Raw genomic sequence first — 22,363 nt, 5'->3', positions numbered from 1 at the left:
TAGCAGCTTACACGTGTTAAAGAAAGTCCTTTCTGTACCTTTACAATGCCCCAGTTTTGACCTAAATATACATGCGTTTCCCATTCAGCAAAGCATATTCATGAAAAGTTGAATGTACAAATATTATATTTAGAGAATCAATCTTACTTTCCTATTGGCTTATATTTTACTTTCAGTGATGGCAGCTCTGAAACCAACATTTTAGCTTTCAGGCATTTTTATCCTTTAACCTCTTTGTGAAACAGTCAAAGGCCTATAAATAAATATTTAAATGTTCTGGGGGAACTCTTAAAAGGAAACTCACATAGAATTCTTTCATGAGTGCAAAAATTTTTTTGTGATGCCTCTGGGTCTGAAGTCTTCTGGTTTCCTGATCATCGAATAAAAAAGAATAATCTCAGGCAACTTTTGCCATTAAAAGAGAGCATGTCTTACTGTCTAGAGAGAAAATAAGGCCAGATCCATTGGAAGTTTTATAGTCAAAACACTAATAACTTCCAGCTATGGAATATTTTACTGGTTTGCCCTTCTACTAGGAAACAAGGTAGTAAATGAAGTATAACAACATTCTGTTCACCTTCTATGGTATCTGTAGTTACTCATTGCCAAGGGACTACTGGCAAAACTATACCATACTAACACAGGAACACCGAAATAAGAAGGTTAAGACCTTGAGGTGGACGGAGAACAGTCTCACATGAACAGTATCAAGTTGGCAGGCTTTATATTTTGTTAATATTAGGAATACAATATTACGCCCCCTTTCATAGTAGGATTACCCATTCCTCCAGATCTGATGTGACAAAACAAAATAACTGGGATAGCTGCTGCCTTTCATTCTCAGGGAAAATTACTAGATATGGAAGTAAAGGATTGTGGATCAAGAAATTCCTCTTCCTAATAAAACCAAAAAATACCCATCAAAGGTGATACATACCCCCCAAAAGATAGTCACTTCTAAACTGTTTACTTTGTAGATTATCCAAATTTATTGTTTTGGCTCTTTCTTTCTTCCCTTTGAGCCACTTCACTAGTTGAGAATGGAAGAGAAGAGAGAATCAATGTTAATTGCTGGTTCCATATTAAAATGTAGATGACTGTAGTGGATAGATTACCACTCCCTATCAAAAGAGCCGTTTTAATAAGAGTTTTGTTCTTGGTCGCCTATTGGGGGTGGAGGTGGGGTACAGTAGTAAGGATTTTGAGTGAGTAATTGCTCTATCACCATGGCTTCAAGCAAATCAATTAATCTCTCTGTATCTGTTTCTCTTATCTGCAGAATTGAAATAAAAATACTTGTAGTAAGGATCAAGTGAAACAATGCACGGGAAAGGGCTTCATAAAATACAAAAGAGCAAACCTTTAGCAGTGGGAATAGTCTTTGCTCTCTCATGTCCTCACTTCCCTCCTCGCTCAGTTCAGATTTGATGGTCCATCCTGATAATCACTCCCTGGAGCCCATCCCCAGCTCCCTTGCCCCGCCTGGCCTTTATCCTTTCTTTTTTCTCTGTCCTTGGCATAATGTCAACCCTGGTCAGATCCAAATCTTTAACAGTACAACAATAGCAAAAAGAAAATGGGCTTCAGTGTCTGACAGGTGAATATAAATTGTGGCTCTACTCTGTCTTAACTTTTGGGAAGTCAGTTAACATTTCCAAGCGTCGCTTCCTTATTTATGAAAGAAAATGATGATGATGCATCATCCAGGTGTTGTGAAGATGAAATTCCATAACATTTGTAGCATGACAGCACAGACCTGGTACATGGTAAGCCTTCAATGAGTGGAAACTATTAATAGTAGCACTTATAACCCATGGTCGTTTTTTCTCTGCTGAGAATACCTAGAACTAATTTACAGGTGTTCATTTCCAAACATGAATGCACATTTTACAATATAAAAATATTTTAAAATTCTGATTTAATGTTCTCATTTAATAACTTTATTCGTTGTTTTTAAGCCCTCAGTTCTTTTCCTTAATTCCTGAATGAGTCAAGAGCTTTGTAATTATTACTTTTGGTTTATTCAGAGCACAGTAAAGAAGATAAAAACTATGGTCTTAAAATCTGTTCTGAATTTACAAAACATAATATATAAGATGTGTAAACATAAATACATGAATAAATGTATTCAGGTTCAGATGAGAAAAACTTCTGTAATGAAACTGTATGAATGATTCTAAAACCTGTTTCACGCAGCTAGGTAGCTAAGTTACACTTTCCTCAAACCCCACTATATGGTTCCACAGGTCTCAATGTTGACTGTTAGATTTCAACACATCAGTCACAATATTGATGTTCTTTTATAATGAGTTTCTGATTACAAAAGAAAAAAAACCCACACACCTTAACAGGTATAACTCAAGAATTTAAGTAATTCTCCATGATATTCTAAGGCTTCTGTGTTATACAATGGATGTTTTACTAAAACAATGAAAATTTCCATGTTCCTACTTATTACCATCCATCAGCCAACAGCTGTAAAATCACCAGCTGCTAGGAAAAAGAGAACTAAATCAGCCCTCTCCAGCTGCAAAGAAAAAAGCTGAGGATCTCCTCTTCCCATAATTTCTGGGATCCCAGCAGGCTAGAGTCAAAGTATAGTTTTCCTTGCCACCAAACCCCTACCCCTGTAAACATGTCAAACAGCACCTAAGCTCTGGTTTATTCTTGACGTTATAGGGGAAGAAGAGTACGTGGGAAAAGCACTGGAAGTGGCTGAGATCATGCACTATAACAGCCGCAGTAACAGTGAGTAGTGCCAATCATATACTGGGCATTGAGTAGCATGTTTTTGAATCCTGACAATAACTACATAAATATTATCCTCATTTCCTTGGGAAACTGAGGTTCAGCGAGACTAACAGTACATGGTGTGGTAAGTCAAATCCAGGTTTATTTGACTCCATTGTCAGAGTACCGATCACTACACTGTTCTGCCCTCCAGTAAAATGAACAGATGAGGAAAAACTGAACTGGTGAAGGATAAATGGAACAGATATGAGAAGAAAGGGAAACATGAAAAAGGTGGTACTACTTTAAAAAACACAGGAGGAGTGTTTTCAGGTAAATGAAGTAGCCGACTTATATCCCACTTCGTGCCATTTCCTACTTTCTTCTCCCAAATATAGAAAGTGACACTAAAATCTTACATAGTTTAAGAAACAAAGTATCATTTCCATGAACTTCCTTCTCTATCATCAGCCATCAAAAATTCGAGCTCGTAAAATCAGATTTTATTAACTAACTAGTTGTCCTCACAACAATATTAGCTGTTGCTGTCTATAAAGCAGCGGCTTTCAAACTTCAGCAAGCATTGTCATCACTTGGAGGGCTTCTTAAACACAGATTTCTGGGACCCGTCATTAGAGGTTCTGACTCAGTAGGTCTGGGGTGGAGCCTGAGAATTCGTAATTCTAACAGGTTTCCAGGTAATGCTGGTTCAGGGACCACGCTTTGAGAATGACTGCTATAAACGAAGCTAAAGAAAGTTAGATTTACACACACATGCCTAGGACAAGACGACCATGAAAAAAAATGGCATTTCTTAAGAGGCTGCCTTCCATTCTGCAGGCACAATGTACAAAGCCAGCTATTTATTTCTGCGTACCTCTAATGAATGGTGTTCACAGATACACAGATGTGGGAGAACAACAGACCTTACGGCCATGCTGTTCATGAGGCAAAAGACAGTGCTTTTAATGTGCAATTTGGTCAGCTAAGCAATCAGAGGGACCAGAACATCATATTCAAAAGAGGCAACCATACCCAAATTTGATACCAGCTCTTTATGATCCAGAAAAAGTATATGTATGAAAATAAAATGCACCTAAGCTTTGCGATGGAAAAATCTGAAACCAGAACCATTCATGTTTCCAACCCTGAGCCTCTGCTGGTCCAATTGCTTATGAATTTTTTTTTAATTTTTTTTTTAAAGAATAGAGATAGCAAATATTCTCAAGGAACTAGATCCCTGGAAGCCAACATAGCCTTGGTCACATAGCCTGTTTCTTACCTGTACCTAGCTCTAGCTCCAGGTTTGACTTGGTCACGCCTGGTGTCAGGGCGTGCTATAGTTACAGCACTAGGGGCTACCACCACTGCTGCAAAAGTTGAAATCTATATGAAAGCTGGGGAGCAGGAAGGCACAAACTAGCATTATTTTAAAAGGAAATTGCTTCCGACTTCAAAGCAGCCCGAGATTCGTAAGGAAATGAGGTTTCTATCCCATAGAGTCTTCTAAATGGAGACTTCTCATTCCAACATCCTTTTGAATGGAAAAACACTTACTATATAATCCCCTTTACTTGGTTATCCAGATTCTCTTTAGAGGTAGTTCTCTTTCTCTCTCTCTCTCTCTCTCTCTCTCTCTCTCTCTCTCTCTCTTTCTCTCTCTCTCTCTCTCTCTCTCTCTTTCTCTCTCTCTCTCTCCCCCTCTCTCTCTCTCTCTGGAGGGGTGTGGTTCTACAGTAACTTTACTGTAACTGAGAAACCGGGCTGCAATAAGTCTACACGATTAGAGCAGATGGTGGTTATCTTTCCAAAGCGTGAAGCCTGAGTCCAGCTGGCAGCACACACAGAGCTTAAATAAAACCAAAGCCCAGAATCACCTCTTTCCTGGTTCTACCCTGCATCGCCTGACTCATGATGTGAGAGGAGTGACTGCACAACAGCACTGAACAAAAGCACGAGGTCCACCTGGGCAGAGGCAACGACCCAACAGGAAACAATCACTGAAGAAGATGCCAAAATAAAATGCAGTTGCCTACACTCTGCTAGTCTTTGCTGAGAAAAGCGAGGGTATGAACTGAACAATAAAATTATGTTCTTCATTTTTCGAGTAAGTAAGTCCTGAGAGGATGGGGTTGATATTCAATCAAGTAGTAGAATAAGATGAAAGTCTAGGCAAGTTCTAAACCTTTATGCCTAACGAAAAGGACAGCAGAGATAAGGAAAGAGAGAGGAACATGAAAATGCCTGCAATTATTAAAAAGGAGGGCCTTCTTTCTTTTTTCCCCCCTCAAATAAGACAGGAAACAGCATCTTGTATTTTCCTTGCTGCAGTGGCAGCAGATTTACTGGTTTTCATAAAACACAACTTCTGTGATAGGGTCCGTTGATAAGATTGTTCAATCACAGGAGGACAAACTGTTAATGTTAGAACTAGGTCTTCTCACAAATCCTCTAGTCTGGGCTATTTCTCACGCTGGATCCACTGAGGAACCCCGACACCACTATAAGGTGCCGCAGTTAAACCTCCTGCAGTATTGCAATGGCGTGATGGACAGGTTTGGGGGGGCGGGGCATGATTTTCTTGCACGTGTAAACTCTTGAAAAAGCTGGAGATAAGAGGCTGGGAAAGAGTTTGGTTTAGAGCCCAAAAGTCCCAGACGCCAGCCATGGACGCCTCTGCTCCATTTCATAACATGTTCTTTTCTGAGAAACACATTCCATCACTGTGGTTTAAAGAAATGCTCCCCCTACCACTGTCCACTCTCCCTCATCCTCTGTGCGAATCTCACAACAGCAGACTGAAAACAGGACGGCTGTCTCTCTCACCAGGGAAATCACTTGGTGTCCTGGTGGATGGCATGAGCAAGGTAGCCCAGTTGTCCTAGGCGACCCGTGTCACAGAGAGGCGGCCAACCTTTGTCCTGTAGAAGGAGAACTCCATCTTGGTCAGCGGCTCCATCTGTTCAGGCGTTAGCCACTCAGGTCAGCGATGCTGCCCGTTGTGGGAGGAGCCCTCCTTCTTGAGCTTGGAGACCAGCTGAATCTTCATGCTAATGATGAGGTGGCCACTTTAATGTCTTGCAACCATTGTTTTTGACAATGTGAGCTGGTAAGACGAGATGGTGGACGAGGGTTGGAACACACTGAACGGATCAAGATCTTTAGCTGTGACTCCACGCTTGTGGCTGCACTAGCGTCTCTACAGACTGCAGTGAAGGCTCCCACAAGCTCACCGTATAAGCCCATGTTCTTGGCATACAATTGGCAGAGACAAGCATTAATGCCCTTTTTGATGAGGTGGCGCGTAGCCCAAGCATCCTGTTTGCCATCCCCACAGGCGAAAGCCTGGGTAGGTCATGTCAAGAAACGCAGAGAGATTCTTTTTCCACACTGCTGTTGCTCTTTCCTTGTGCTGCTCAAGAAGAGGTCCACTCGCATGAGACTGACGGCGCAGGCGTGCAGAACACTTTGCGCTGGCATTTCTGCAGTACCCTTCTTAGCATCTGTGAAGTCAAAGCCACAGGTCTTGGGGTCATAGTATAGATAACCATGTAGCTGCATGCCAGCGTCTGTGGAGATGGGTGTGTGAGTTCCCCAGGATGGTTTGGGCAGAGAGACATCAAGACCGAACTTAAAAATCTTTGCACATAACTGGCTTTGATCCTTAAGGCTCCCGTTCCAGAAATGATCTTCATGCATAGTGACATACTGGCCACTTTTCAGCACTTTTCTGTTCTCATCCAATGCTAGTTATGCAGATGCCTTGCAAAATTCAGCCATCTTAGCATTGGGCAGGTATTCTCTGTCCAGACTTTTTTGCAGCAATCTGGGCCTCTGCTTCCAGACACTAGGAAGCATACGTATAAGGCTTTTCCAGGCACCACCTCCCAGACTCATCTTTTTGCTGTTGGTGTTTCTCTTATAGGCCTCTGTGACTCCTAGGATGGGATCTGGGGCTCGCATGTCCACATGGGCCCACCAGGAGCTGGCTGTGGCAGAGGCTGAGGCAGCAGGGCCTGGGTGGAGGGTGTCAGTGACCCCAGACAGGATGTAGCTGGCGTAGAGCAGATCCATAGTGGGCAGCAGAAAGGCAGGGGGTACAGGATGGAGCAGAGGGTCAGCAGTCACAGACATGGGCTTGGGCTCATGGTTGACAGCTTTCTTGCTGGGAGAAGATTGAACAGAATAGTATTTTAAGACTTTTGTAAGTCTCTGATAACTCAGCGTAATTATCCCTTGTTGAATTTAGCTGGATTAATAGAATTAGTTTTCTTTGTAAGTCAGAAAGCCAGTTTTCATTTCTAAAGCTCTGGCATATGTTTATAGTGGGTGCGATGGTCACCTGCCATACCTGTACCAGGTTGTCCGTGTAACCAGCAAACGGAGTCTGGCTACCAGAAGACCAGGCCCGAGAAGTGTCCTGGGGTGGCTCCGCCTTGCTGCTGGGACAGATAACTTCTTGTTTCAGTTCATCTACAACAAGCTTGCCCTTCAAGTCTCAGATCCTGAGCTGGGGACCCTGTGGTTGGGGCTGAAGCACAGGGCGTTGATGATGTCCCCACCATCTAGCATATAAAGGTGCTTGCCTTTGCTGAGCTCCCACAGCATGGCCTGGCAGTCCTTCCTTCCAGAAGCATAGAGGGATCCATCTGGAGGGACGTTCACAGTGTTCAGGTGACCCGTGGCTGTTGGGGCTCGTCGTCAGCTTGCAGTTTGCTCAGGTTCCATACCTTGCCAGCTTGGCCCAGCCACAGGAGAGGATGATGGGATTGCCGCTGTTGGGTGAGAAGCAGACGGAAGACACCCGTTCCGAGTGGCTCTCATCCTGGTCAGTGTATTTGCATACACCCAGAGGACATAATAGAAACGTCTAGAATTTTCTCTTCCGCCTTAGAAAGCGTTGCTAACTCTTTGAAAGGTAACATTCAGAAGACTTTTAAAAAAGAGAGAAACTGTTTCTTTTAAATGCATACTCATGAATGTTTTATAAGGCTCCTGAGGACTCGAGTAATTCAGTTGGGTTGATCAGAGCCATTCAGGTTGTCTCACAGGTCACTCACCCCACAGATATGGGCTACGCTGGGCCGTGTCTGAGGGGCCTGCTTGTGTCTGTCCTGTTGCTCAGGGCTCTACTCTGAAGCGACCCTATCAGGCTTGGGTTAAAGGAGACAGTGGAGGGAACAAATGGCCAGCATCTTAGTCAGTTCGGATTGCTACGACAAGAAAACACAGACGAGGTGGCTTATGAACAACAAAAATTATATCTCCCAGTTGTGGAGGCTGGAAGTCTGAGACCAGGGTGCCAGCATGGTCAGGTTCTGGTGAGGCTCTCTGCCAGGCTGCAGACTGCCAGCTTCCCTTCGTGTCCTCACATGGCAGAAAGAGAGCTAGCTAGCGATCTGGCCTCTTATAAGGACACTAATCCCACTCATGGGGACTCCATTCTCATGACCTAATTACCGCCCAGAGGCCCCTCTTCACATGCCATCACACTGATTTTAGGGGTTCAGTGTATAAATTTAGGGGACCACAAGCTTTCAGTCCATTGTAGCCTGTAGACTCTCCTTTCACTAATTCACGTAAATATAATGGCAGCAATTTACTAGCACTCTACCTCACACAAACTACAGTCCAGTAAGTTGACATGTCTCTAGAATATCTGAGTTATTTTCTACTTGAATCATACCTGAACTCAATTAACTTAGAAAAAACAAATTGTTCCATTCTTTATCTGAAGCAATATCAGTTCAAAGATCCATTAGTGTCTAGAGACTAGTAGGTGTTTGTTGAATGAATGCTGCACTTTCTTCAACTTGGGAGCCCCAGCTTCCTTTCTAGAAGTAACAGCATTGTTTCTATTTTTGTTACTCTCTGGCAGCTGTCCTAGTTGTTGTAGTTACCCCGTTGCTGACAGTACCCCAGCGACTCAGCCCAGTACTGTGTTTCCCCGAAAATAAGACCTAGCCGGACAATCAGCTCTAATGCGGCTTTTGGAGCAAAAATTAATATAAGACCTGGTCTTATTTTACTATAATATAAGACAGGGTATAATATAATATAATATAATATAATATAATATAATGTAATATAATATACTATACTATTGGGTCTTTAATATAATATAACATAATACCGGGTCTTATATTAATTTTTGCTCCAAAAGACGCATTAGAGCTGATTGTCCAGCTAGGTCTTATTTTTGGGGAAACAGGGTACGGACTGGGCTCCTGGTCCCTGCAGGCCCTGTCCTACATCAGGGCTGGGAAAAAGAAGTCAGATGGAGACGTCTACCCTTTAGGATACTAGGACACCTTTTAATTTTCGATTTTTTTTTTGTTTTGCTTTGATCATAAATATCAGAGCAAAATATAAAATTAAAGAATTAGAGTGCCCTCCTCCTTGCCATCTCCTTGTCTAACCCCCATCATAGATGCATCCCTACAAGGGGCTTGCGGTCTGAGCCACTTTGTTATCTTTTTTGGAACAAGGTGAGTTGAGAACAAACAATGACAGTAATTTTCCATCATCTCCCTATTCCTACATTGCTATCATTCAATCAAACGCCTACAGAAGACCTACTGCTGGCTCAGGTAATGTACCAGGTCCTGAAGACACAAAGATGACACATTCTCTGTCCTCAGGGAGTTCATGATCTCCTGGGAGGTGCAGACAAGTAACAGTTCAGATGAAAGCACAAGGAGATGTGTGGACCTAGAGGGAAGAAAGCTTAACTCTGTCTTAGGGCGAGAGGAGGTCAGGCCACTCTTCACAGAGGAGAATTATTATTCACTTCATTGGCTGGACAGCAAAAGATACCAGGCATTAAATTGAGGTTGTTATTTTTTTCACTTTAAAATCTACTCAACAATAGTCCCCATTTATTGTCAAAGCTGGCTTCTGGGTGATAATGCCACTAACATGATTATGCCAACCTCTCCTACTGCTCATTTTACACTTTATATCTGAAGGTCATGGGTCTAAAAACTGGCATGGATGTTTTCCAAGGAATCTGGTTATCGTGCTTGACTATTTATAATTCTAAAATTGACGATTAAAAAAACAAGTTAATAGGCACTTTATAGGATGGGGATGGGGTGGGAGGAGTGAATCAGCCCAGGAAGAAACGAGAAGCACCTTGCAAGCATAGACCAACGCCAAGGGCACTTAGACTACCAGTGCCCCGAGCAGAAGGCAACTTATGATTTGTTTTTCATTGGTGAGGACGTGTTCTACGTACCACGTGGAATGCTCCTGGGGCCTTGACAGGTCTGAAGCCATCGACAGGTACACACTGATCAGCGTGGCCATTACAGAAGCAGCTGCCCTTGACAATGAAATCATAGATGGCATAGTGTGTAAAATGTTGAGGCTTTGCGTTCAGGTCATTCCTCTGACAGGGACAAGACTGCCGTTTTAGCAGCTGGACACGAAGGTTGGTGATCTTCAGCTGCTCCTGTACTTTGGCACTGTAAGGGTTCTCCACATCATACGGTGGTGACAAAGCTCTGAAAATAACCTATAAAGAAAAAGAAGATACCATCAGTGTACAGAACTGTGTGCATACCTCGAGTTGTGTGCCCCACGTAGTCCTGGTTTGATTTATACCTTGTGTCTGTAAGTGATAAGATCACAAGAGGTTTTTCGGCCTTGATCACACCTGGGGAAGAGCTGCCCTGTGAGGCGAAGGAACATATGTGCTGCCTGTTTGGATGCAGAGCTATAAACTGAGTAACCAGCAGAGAACTGACTGTTGAGGTGAAGGCAACCAGGCAAAGGTCTTAGGGGAAGAGCATCCTGGGCAGAAGGAACAGCAAGTTTAAAGGCCTTGTAGAGAAATAAGTCTTGGCTTATTCAAGGAGGAACAACAAGGCCAGTGTGACTGGAGAAAAGGGGACAAGGGGACAGTGTTTGGAGAGGAGGACAGAGCCAGATCATGAATGCAGCTCTTTTAAAGGCCATCATAGGGTTATTGGAGGAATAGAAGAGTAATGGGGGAAATAAAAGAGGCCGTAGGGCGGGGTGATGCAAAATTCTCTAGTGAACCTGTTACTTTGAGGGAGTAGAGGATGGTGGAAGAGGAAATCACAGCCAGTAGAAACCACGGAATATAAGAAAGGAATTCCAAAATATAGTATAACATGAAACAGTATTATAAGGAGGCTGACACTAAGTTATACCTTATGCAAATCAAAAAACCCAATAGAACAAAACCTCAAGCAATCTTGTTAATTTATATAATAAGAAACACAACGCCCCCCCAAAAAAAAAATTCTTAAGTATTTGTTGGCTTTTTAAAGATATGTTAAAACTACACACACACACACACACACACACACACACACACACACACACGAAATAGTTTTTCTTTTTAATTGAAGTATAGTGGACATACACAGAAATATTTTGAAAACCAAATAGAACAATGAAGAGGTTAGAGGCATTGAACCAACCCCACACCCATGCAGTCAAAAATTCAAGTTTAACTTTTGACTGTCCCCAAACTGAACTACTAATAGCCTACTACTGTTCACTGGAAGCCTTCCCAATAACACGAACAGTCAATTAACACATGGTTTGTATGTTATATGTATTAGGTATGATATTCTTACAATAAAGTAAGCTACAGAAGAGAAAATGTTATTAAGCAAATCATAAGGAAAAAGAAATACATGTACAGTATTTATTGGGGAAAAAATCCACATATAAGTGGACCCACACTGTTCAAATCCCTGTTGTTCATCAACTGTAGTATGAAAGTAATTATTAAAAAGTAGGCTTTAGATAAACTCCCATGTAGAGAGAATGTATCTAAAAGTAACTTCCCAGAAAAAATGTCTTTAAAGAATACTTCAGGTATAAAAATTCCATTTTAGAAACCGATTTTACATCAAGAGTATGAAAAGGCAAGAATCAACTGTAGGATCACATCTCCAGGTCTACTGGTACAGAACTGTCCTCAATGAAATACACCTTTGGGGGAGTGGGTGATAATTCAGTTGGCTTCCTACAGCAACTCTCCATCCAGCAGCCCGAGTGATTCTCTATAAACAGAAGTTGGATCATGTCACACTCCCTTGCTTAAATCCATCCCCACCCAAAGACCTCCCATTTCTCTCAATAAAATACAAAGTCCTTATAATAGCCCTGCCTTAGTTTTGTTCTTAGTGCTTATTATAATACTGACATATTAGATTTGTACTTGTTTAATGATTCACGGTCTTCACAGTCTGGAATGTAAACTTCTAGAAAAGGGTCACCGATGTGTCCCAGGACAGTGCCTAGCACTGTCAATACATTTTTGGTAAATTAATTGATTAATTATAATATTGTTCTTGGCATTCAAGTAATAGGCGAGAATTTCAAAAACCTTAACTTCCTTTTATAGAGTCCTAAACAGATTCATATACTGAATTCATGTTATAGTACCAGATGTGAGAGGTAAGAATGTGTATTTTAACAAGTTATAAATAACCACATCATTAACCAGCATCTACATTTCTAGCTATTTTTGAACTTGCAAAACTTAGAAGTTGCGCCTTAAATGCAAACAGTATTTTGCCCCATTTAGTCACATGTAAAGTGGTGGAAAGCAACATGTTACAGAATAAAATTTTCCAACAAATATGTCACCTATTTGAAAGTCATTATAGAAGTAAGGTCTCTTTTAACAATAGCTTAAATCAGAACATAATTTTATATTTTGAATCATTTTTTAAAAATTGACTCCACTGTGCACTTTCTATGGAATTCGTTTTCAATATGACATCCTAAACACTGGAATTCTGATAGACATCCATGAGGTACACTTGCTAAATACGATTAATGATGTGACTACCTCCCAGTTTATCAACCACAGTAATGCAAGGACATGGAAAAGGCTAACCAACACCAAGCAAATAAGTATCCCGCTGCAAAGTCTATGGCATACTTCTCTGTGCTGTTGCCCACCCTTCTTTTCCCTGAACATTGGTGGCAACTGTTTGTTCTCTCTGTTCCTGTCACATATTCACCCTTGACATTTGCTCTGTTCCCTCTAGCTCCCTTGCCTTCACCCACCTCCCCCCTGAGAACTGTTCACATGCAAGGCTAGAGGAAGATCTGTCAAGGTTTGTAGGAAGTTAGAAGCTCTTTTGCTTCCTGAACCCAGACTGTGGAAGCTGAATGGCAGCTCTGTGTTTGGTGTGCATGACACCACAGTTGGCACGCTGATATCAGCAGGGAAGGGACATCATGACCCCTGAGGCTGCATGTTGGAAAGGAGACAGCAGAGTGCCACAGACACAAAAGTGAACGGGAATTCAAACCATGAAATCTTTTTTTCCAGAAAGGAGACGCCTTAATCTGATACCCTGGGAAATGGATCTACCCTGCATCAGGAAACAAAGCGTGCGCCAATCCAGATGCTTCAAACTTCTGGCAGGTCGCCCTTTGGGTCCCACCCAGTTTTTCTTCAAACATCCCCAGAAGAAGCCTGTATGGCACTACTGAAATAAGAAAAAGTGTGGAAGCACTCCATAGAATGTCAGCCTCTTCTATTTTTGTTCCCATCAGGAACAGGATGTATCTATGGGCCCATCACTGTTCCTCTGTCTGTGATTACTTCGGAAGATACACTCCCAACCAGACATAGTTAAAAAGCCAGACAGGGACTCGGATCAAACCTACTTTGATGTTTCCAGCTTGTTAGTGCTTAGCCAGGATTTCATGATCTTATTATTTAAATTAAGAAATTTGATTATGGTTTAGTGATGAACACTATGCTCATTACAGAAAAATCTGTCACTCAACAATGTAGAAGACAGTAAGAATCTACAATGCGATCCACCCCAAAGACAACCAGCGAGACCAACTTGATATTTTTTCCATCTAAACTTCTGTATGTATATATGCATGCACTATAATGAAAATAGCTTTGTTTTAACTTAACACTACTTTGTGAATATTTTTCCGAGTCAATAAAAACACGTCAGTGGTTCTCAAAGCGTGGCCTCTCAGACCAACAGCACCAGTATCGGCCTGGGAACTTGTTAGAAATGCAAATTCTTGGGCCCTATACGAGCCCAAGACTGAATCAGAAACTCTGGCGGTGGGGTGTTTCAACAAGCCTTCTATGTGATTCTGATGTCCAATAAAGTTTGAGAAACACTGCTACATAATTGAAAAACCCGCTTAGAGTTCCATTGTGTGGCTATGACATGATTTATTTAGCCAGGTTGCTATTGTTAGGCATCTCAGTTTCCAACTTCTCAGTATAACCAACAACAATGAACAATCTTATAGCTCAAATGTGGAAGTGTATAATATTCTGAAGATAGATGTCCAAATGTGAAATCAATAAGTTAAAGGAAATGCATAGTTTTAAAACATAGCTGAACTTCTGAATGAATTATGGACCCTTTCCTAACTAATCTTTGGAATCTTCAGATTTCTCTAGTCTAGCCTCACTTCTCTAAGCCTGGAATCCCTCCAACTTTGCCTAAAGATCTGGCTTCTTGGCTTAAGTTCTGCCATTGCTTATGCCCTAGTATATAACAAAGAGATCCTTGAAAAGTTCTGAACAAGTAACGATCACCTGTATGTTCTGTCTTTTCTAGAATACTTACAAAACCCTCCAATAATACAGAAAATTAGTAAAAATAGCATTCTATATGTCTCATACTCTGAGATGAAAATGTCAATAGAGTATTAATACAGTGTGAACAGATTAAGAAGTAATATTAGCTGCATAATAGTCACGGAATTCATTCAGTATCAAACTCATGCATTACATATTGCTCCATACCTAAAGTTGTGTTGCCTATGTTGAATCATAATAATTCAAGAAACTTAGTTATCACATTAAAAAAAAATTCTTTTTAGCTGCTAGCTTGAGGAATATTTCAGTTCCAAGTCATTACCCAACGTATGGGCTCCATTGGCACTTGTTCTTTCCGGGATAGCACTTTTACACTTGTACACTGTTATTGCCTATTTCCTCATCTGTACCTCACACTATACTGCTCAGTGGGCAGGGATCTTGTTTGGTTAACAGCTGTGTCCTCCTGCAGAGCCCACAGTCCCTGGCATACTGTAGCCTTTCATAGTTATGTTGAATGAATAAATGAATTAACTATTACTCCAAGTAAAGTTTTTAAAAAGGAGAAGCCAAATACGGAATAGGGTTTAGAAGAATAAAGAAAGCAACATGTTCTTACCACAAGTTCTGCACTCACGAGAAGTATGTGAACACATATACACGTATAATAAATACCTATTTAAAATACATAATTTCAAATGGCTTTGTTGATTCTTTTTCTTCAGTAGCACACAAGATCTTTCATATTCTTAAGAAAACAGGTTAGGCAGGCATGAGCAAGCACCCAAACACATACAAATATTAGATATTTTCTATGGGTTCTGGCCTAGTTTTCTTATCTATGAAAAACGAAAGTTTCAGTATCATAACTGCAGTTGTTCTTTAATGGTTTTTGAAATCCTAGACATCTTCATATTATCAAAAAAAAGCAGCTTTGGTTGCAGTGGTTTTCTCTATTGTTTTTCTATTTCATTTTTGCTTTTATCTTTATTATTTACTTTCTTCTGCTTCCTTTGGGTTTAATTTTTCTCTTCTTCTATTAGTTTCTTAAAATAGAATCATAGATCATTGATCTGAGACCTTTTTTCACCTAAGTACTTCTTTAATTGCATCCTATAAATGTTGATAATAGTTTTCATTTTTAATTCATTTCAAAACGAGTTCTAATCTCTCTTTTGATTTCTTTTTTGACCGATGAGTTATTCAAAAGTATATTATTTAATTTCCAAATATTTGGGGATTTCCTAGATACCTTCCTGTCATTGATTTCTAATTTAATTCCTTTGTGGTCAGAGAACATACTTTGTATGGTTTGAATGCTTTTACCTTTATTAGTACTACTTTATGGGCCAGTATATGGATTACATTGATAAGTCCTCCTTGTGCCCTTGAAAAGATGGTGTATATTATACTGCTGTTGGTAGAGTGTTATATAAATAAATGTTAATTAGGTCAAGTTGGTTGAAAATGTTATTCAAATCTTCTGTATCTTTAGTGATTTTCTCTACTTGTTCTATCAACTACAGAGAGAAAGATATTGAAATCTCCAACTATAATTATCAATTTACCTATTTCTTCTTGCACTTTTTGCTTCATGTATTTTGAAGTGACATTTAGGATTGTTATATCCTCTTGATGAATTGGCTCTTTTGTCAGTATAAAATGTTCATCTATCCCTGGTAATAGTCTTTGATCTGAAATCTACTTTGTCTGATAATAACATAGCCACAATCAAAAACTTTCTTTTGATTAGTGTTAGCATGGTATATCTTTTTCCATTCTTTTATGTTAATTTAGTTATGTCTTTATATTTAAAGTGGATTTCTTATAGGCAGCATAGTTGTGTCTTTTAAAAGATTTTATCTAACCTGATAATCTATGCTTTTAATTTGAATATTTAGGCCTTTGAGATATAATGTGATTGTTGATATGGTTGTGTTTAAATCCACCATCTTGCCTTTTGTTTTATATTTTATTCCCTGTCATTTTCTGTCTTCTGTTGGATTGAATATTTTAGAGTCTCTTTTATTTCTTTTCTGTTTATTGGCTATAACTATTTTTTTAAAAAAATAATGGTTGCTTTAGGGTTTATAGTATATATCTTTAACTTAACAGAGTTTATCATTAAGTAATATTTACCAGTTCACATATAGTATAAGAGACTTACAACAGTATACTTGTACTCCCATTTCCTCTTCTCAACCTTTAGGCTACTATGTTGTACATTTGACTTCTGTATGTGTTATAAACTCCACAACATATTGTTAATATTTTTGCTCTGAAGTCAATTATCTTTTAAAGCGATTTTAAAAATAAGAAAAGAAGTTATTTACATGTCTCCACCTATTTTCCCTTTTTGATAATCTTCATTCTTTTGTATAGGTACAGATATCCATCAGGTATCATTTTTCTTCTGCCTGAATTAATTCTTTTCCTGTAATGCAGGTCGCTCGTGATGTTTTGTTTTGTTTCATTTTGTTTTGCTTTTCTCTGCCTGAAAAAGTCTTTATTTCGTCTTCATTTTTGAAAGATATTTTTGGTGGATATAGAATTCTAGGTTGACAAAATTTTGTCTATCAGTACTTTCACGATTCTGCCCCACTGTCTTCTAGCTTGCATTGTTTCTGTAAAAATGATGTCATTTTTATATTTGTTCTTCTGTGCATAATGTGTTATATTTTCCCCCTTTGTCTGCTTTTAAGGCTTTCTCTTTATTATTGGTTGTTAAATGATCAGATTATAATGTGCCTGGGGATAGTTTTCTTCTTGTTTCTTGTGTTCAAAGTTTATTGTACTTCTTGGATCTGTGGATTTACAGTTAAAATCAAATTTAGAAATATTTCAGCCATTATTTCTTAATTTTTTTGTTTCATTCTTCTCACTTCTCTCCTTTGTGGATTCCAACTACACATATATTAGATTGCTTGAAGCAGTTCTACAGCTCACTGATTTATTTAAATAACTGATTTATTTATCTATTTATTTTTCTCTTTTTCCCCGTGTTTCATATTGGATCATTTCTATTGCTAGTACTGAACTTCACAAATCTTCTCTTCTGTAGTGTCTAATCTACTAATCCTGTTCAATGTAGTTTTCATCTTAGACATTGTATTTTTCAGCAATGGAAGTTCAGTTTGGATTTTTGTCATACTTTTCATGCTTTGCTTAATGTGGTCAATCTTCCCTCTATATTCTTGAACATAAGAAACATAGTTATAATAACTGTTTTAATGTCCTCGACTACTAATTCTGTCATTTGTGTCATTTCTGGATCTGTTTCTATTGATTTATTTTTCTGCTCATTATGGATTGTATTTTCCCACTTTTTGCACAGCTTGCTTGGCTGCAAGACACTGTGAATTTTACATTGTTGAGTGCTGGATAGTTTCATATTCTTGAGCTTTTTTCTGAGATGCTGTTAAGTTACTTGGAAATAGCTTGATCCTTTTGAGACTTGCTTTTAAGTTTGGCTGGGTAAACCAATGCATCCTTTACTATAGGGCTATTTCAGACCTTTTACTGAGGCAATACACTTCTACTTACTCTATTGATTCATTACAAAGTTGAATTGTAAAGTTTTATACTTTGGCTGAATATTCCTGGTCCTAAGTGACCTCTGAAGGTTTGCTCCCTTTGTCCCTTTGTCCTTCAGGGTGGTTCTTTCTTTGGCCTCAGGTAGTTTTCGTACATGCAAGTGTCCTTCAGTATTCAGCAAAAGACTTGAGGGAGACCATCTGTAGATCTCTGGAAGTCTCTCCCAGTGCAGCTCTCTTCGCTCTGGTACTCTACCCTGCAAACTCCAGCCACCTTGGCCTTCCTAGACTCTCAGTTCCTTAATTCAGGATATCCATTAGGCTCCTCCTTGGTTCCTACCCCTGCACACCGGACTGAAAACTCTCTCTAGGAAATAAGGTGAGGCACTCACAGGGCTCACTTCATTTGCTTCTGCTCTCTCAGGGATCACTGTTCTCTGCTACCTGATGTCCAATACCTGAAAACAATTGTTTCATATATTTTGTCCAGTTTTTTAGTTGTTTCAGGAATCAGTGTTAATCTGGTTCTTGTTACTGCATGTTGGCTGAGAAGTGAAGTCTAGAAAACCAAAGCAGCTTAACTTTTATGAAATACAATTCATAAAACTATAACTGGACTAAGCCCTTATTTTTGTATAGAAATATCATAGGAATGACATATTGAAAGTTTATAATAAAGTTAGAAGTGGGTTACTTTTAGTAGATAAAAAGACTTGACAAACAAATGAGTTTTCTTATTGAGCATATCAAACTAAGAAATATGAGAAATAATTTAAAAAATAAGCATCTAAACTTTGTAAGTTTATTCAATAACTCTTTTTTAGTATCTTTTAATAGATAGGTAAACCCTTATTATAATTTATGATACCTATATAATTTTCTACTTAATTTTTTTGTTTATCTTATGTTCTTATGCATCTTTATATTCCCATTTAATCCTGTCTTAAAGATTCTCAATAATACATATGAAAAAAGTGAGTCAATATAGAATCATAGTAAACAGGTTTATTTTAATTTTATGGTATAAGAATAATGATACAAATATAGTAAAATTTTATTTATATGATGGCATTTTATTCATAAGAGAATATACTAGGTGCATAGTACTTTACAATAATCTTACAAAATATCTTAGTTGTGTGCTAATTTTATACCACACCCAATATGACTGATAAAATTTTACTTTGTAGAAAAAAATGGATTTAATATTAATCAATATTAAAATACTTTTTGAGTGCCAACTTTAAATAATGCATTTTCAGTAATAAATTTACACCAACTACAAGAATGATACCACATTTAGAGAAGAATCCCTGGAACTTTTGCCTAACATAATCTAATAAGAAGAGAAAAATCACCTCCACAGTAAAAACTATTTCTATATAAGAAAAAGAATCACATTTCTTCCCTACTCTGTTTAAGCCTGGTTAGAATCACATTTATGTTGAGAAACATTTCCAATTGTATGATAAAGTCATCATTTGTTTTATCTGGCCACTTACTAGTTGATTACAAATAGCATGTGGTCAATTCAGCTGAATCTTGTTATTACACATTGACAACTGCTCTGTTTATTGTCAGATTGATGACACACCTAAGAGCTAAACATAGAAACTGATGTATTTGTCTCCATTTCTACTGTTTATCAAGCTATCCCAAAACTGAAAACGCTCATATTTTTAAGTTTTTAAAATTTAGTGGGATTCACACACTCTAGTTTTGTACTGCCACCTCACTAACAAGGAAGTGAGTCAGTTGATTAGGTCAGTTGATTTCTGAAGCCAGTTTATAGCATTTAGGTTGAAGTTTCAGGTATTTGAGATGACAAGCTTAAAGAGCATAGATTCCTAAAGTGAGTACAGGAACCCTCATATGGATATGTTCTTGACACAGGCTTTCTGCTTTCCTGGCTAAGTAACCTTTTGGAAAGTATGTGAAGTTTCACGCTTTTAAACGGTTGTAGTGAGTGGGAGTTCTGGAAGAGAGAAGGTTTCAGGAAGAGAGAAGGCTAGACAAGGAGAAGATAGCTTGATTGACAGGTGGGCGTCTGTGTGGAACAGCTGGTTGGTTTAATTTTAGAACATTTGTCCTTGACTGAGCCACTTTAAGTGGAGCACCTACTTGTCTTAGAGAAATGTGTCTGTCTTTTGGGCAGTACCAAATCCTTTTGCTTACACTCTGGAACATTAGGCACCCTGTTTCATCAGATAGCCCACCTTTTAAAGTGGGAGAGTCTTATCTACTCAACTAGTCCTTCTAAGATAGGACAATATAACCTAATAAAGCTCTCAATGGAGCTGAGGAATGCAGTGCACTCAAGTGACTTACTTGTACGATAATAACCTCGATTTGTAAGTACACAAAAGCCTCTTTGCATGTTTCAAGGGCATATTTACAGTTTTAAAGTGATGAAAAGGCAGCTTCTTAAATATCTTCAGGGGGAAGGGAAATGACAGAAACACAAGGAGGAACAAGAAACAAGACAGAAAACCAAAATATAAATTAAGAGTGGGGCTAAAAATAAATTTTAAAAATCCTCCAATACATTTAGACTCCTAGATTTTGTTTGCTCTCTGTATTTGGAATCATAGGATTTGAGTGTCAGAAGAACCTTAGTAATCAATGATCTAGTCCAGCTTGAGAAACTGAGGCACAGAATGCGTAGAGTGACCTGTCAAAGGTCAACCAATAGGTTTGTGACAGAACTAAGAGTAGAATCCAGTTTCCTGATATTCAATCTCATGATTTTTCCTCTATATCACACTTTTATAGTTGTTTGGCAGCTAGCCATTCCTGGATTAAAGTTAAATTTAAAATGTAGGATTAAAGAAAATAATATATATGAATTATCCCACTTCCACTTGTCATCCTAATAATGGATGAGACTAACTATACCCTTGATAAAAGCAATGATACCTGCTCCTGCTTGGCTCACAAGGATGCAGTGAAGATTTTTAAAAAGTATCAGATGCAGAAATACCTTAAAAAGTCAATGCTCTTTATAAATAAAAGTGGTTGGTGAATAGCCTTTTACTGGGGACCTGACTTGTTTTTGCCAATCTCCTATCTTTGGGACTGAGTCCTATCAAGGAACGTTGTCCAGTGACTAGAAGCGAAATGTTGATTGTCTACCTGAGTAACTTCCTAATATTGATCACCTCTGTTTCTTATCCCCATGCTTGGTGCACAGTTTGGAGTATCCTCTACTTCATCTTGGATTATCAATACCTTCTGTTTGCCTGACCTATGCTAGAAATCGCATGCATTTTTCCCTCTGTTATCACTGCCCATCCCATCCAACTCTTACTCCCTCTCTGTGTACTCAACTTTCTACACCAGTCACACTGAACTCCTTTCTGTTCCTAGAAAGCTCCATGGCTCTCTCTCCCTTCCTGGCCTCATGCTATTATTCCCATTGCTTGGAATACTTTTCACTCTTCTTTGCCATTGACACCCGCTGCTCCACCCCTTATTTGGCCCACTGATCTCTCTTTTACGTGTCATCTTAGATGTAACTTTATTCAGAAAGCTTTCTTCACCATTCCTCTCCACTGTTAACCTAGATGAGAAGTTCTTTCTATGTGCTACTTCAAGCACCTGTTATTTCTTCCAGACTTGAAAGTTACCATGTCTCTTTCGATTGCTTATATTCCTCTCTAGACTGTGAGCTCCATGAGTACAAAAGGCCTTGCCTGCTTGCCCCTGGTGTATAGCCAGTGCTTGGCCCATATAAAAGTAAACACGTATTTGTTGAAAGATCATACTCATGCTTAATGATAGTTTACATTTTATAAACTGCTTTCAGTTCTATTTATCTTATTTCATTCTTAAACATATGGTGTGGTATTATTCATTCCCGTTTTTTACATACAGAAACTGTGAGAAGATAATTTATTTGTCCAAGGTCACCTAGCTAGTAAGTGGCAGAGCTCGTATTTGAACCCAGATTACTGGAGTCCAAGTTTAGTATTATTACCATTACAGCACAGCTAACTTGGTCTGGTTATGGAATAATTGAAGGTGTTAAACTGGTCTCCTAGGGAGTGAAATAATCAGAACTTCCTTTTAGGAGAATCAATCTGACAAAGAGAAGAGCCTGAACTATGGTGTATGCAGCGGTGATGGGGTGGGCAGAACAGCCATATGTAAGAAGCGAAGAAATGAGTATCAGAACAAAAATTAAAAACTAAGGGCTAAGTTTTAGGGGCTACTCATAAGGTGAGAAGGAAGGAGATGGGCCAGAAATAATCCAAAAAAAAAAAAAAAACAAACAAAAAAAAGATCAGTGAGCAATGTAGGAAAATAATGAAAATTCATCATAGAAGCCAAAGGAAGTGAGAATGCAAAGAAAGAAAGTGTAATTAATAATAGCAAATGCAATTCAGGAGCAAGAAAGAAAAGAAAAAATTAAGAGGTTTGGCTGGCTCGCAGAAGACTTGAAAGCCTCGATTGAATAAGGGACAGTTTATAGGGTTTTCAAGAAAGAAAGAGGATAAGGGAATGAAAGCAAGAAAGAATTGAAGAA

The 22,363-nt window shown here is 38.9% G+C and overlaps 1 protein-coding gene and 2 pseudogenes across 2 annotated transcripts in view; all 3 read right to left on the bottom strand.

Moving 5' to 3' along the window:
- The window catches only part of NTN4 (netrin 4), a 94,065-nt gene that overhangs the window by 47,841 nt on the left and 23,861 nt on the right, over positions 1-22,363 (bottom strand). For both annotated transcript variants that reach the window (XM_033118328.1, XM_033118329.1), the window contains exon 3: positions 9,968-10,246. In XM_033118328.1, coding sequence (XP_032974219.1) covers positions 9,968-10,246 — 279 coding nt within the window. The remainder of the gene's footprint in view (positions 1-9,967; positions 10,247-22,363) is intronic.
- LOC117029223 (aspartate aminotransferase, mitochondrial-like) lies at positions 5,565-6,804 on the bottom strand (annotated as a pseudogene).
- Positions 6,875-9,380, bottom strand: LOC117028247 (receptor of activated protein C kinase 1-like; annotated as a pseudogene).

The sequence above is a fragment of the Rhinolophus ferrumequinum genome, chromosome 10 (assembly GCF_004115265.2).
Source record: "Rhinolophus ferrumequinum isolate MPI-CBG mRhiFer1 chromosome 10, mRhiFer1_v1.p, whole genome shotgun sequence".
NCBI lineage: Eukaryota > Metazoa > Chordata > Mammalia > Chiroptera > Rhinolophidae > Rhinolophus > Rhinolophus ferrumequinum.
Note: the sequence above shows the minus strand (reverse complement) of the source record. Positions and strands in the feature narration are given on the sequence as shown.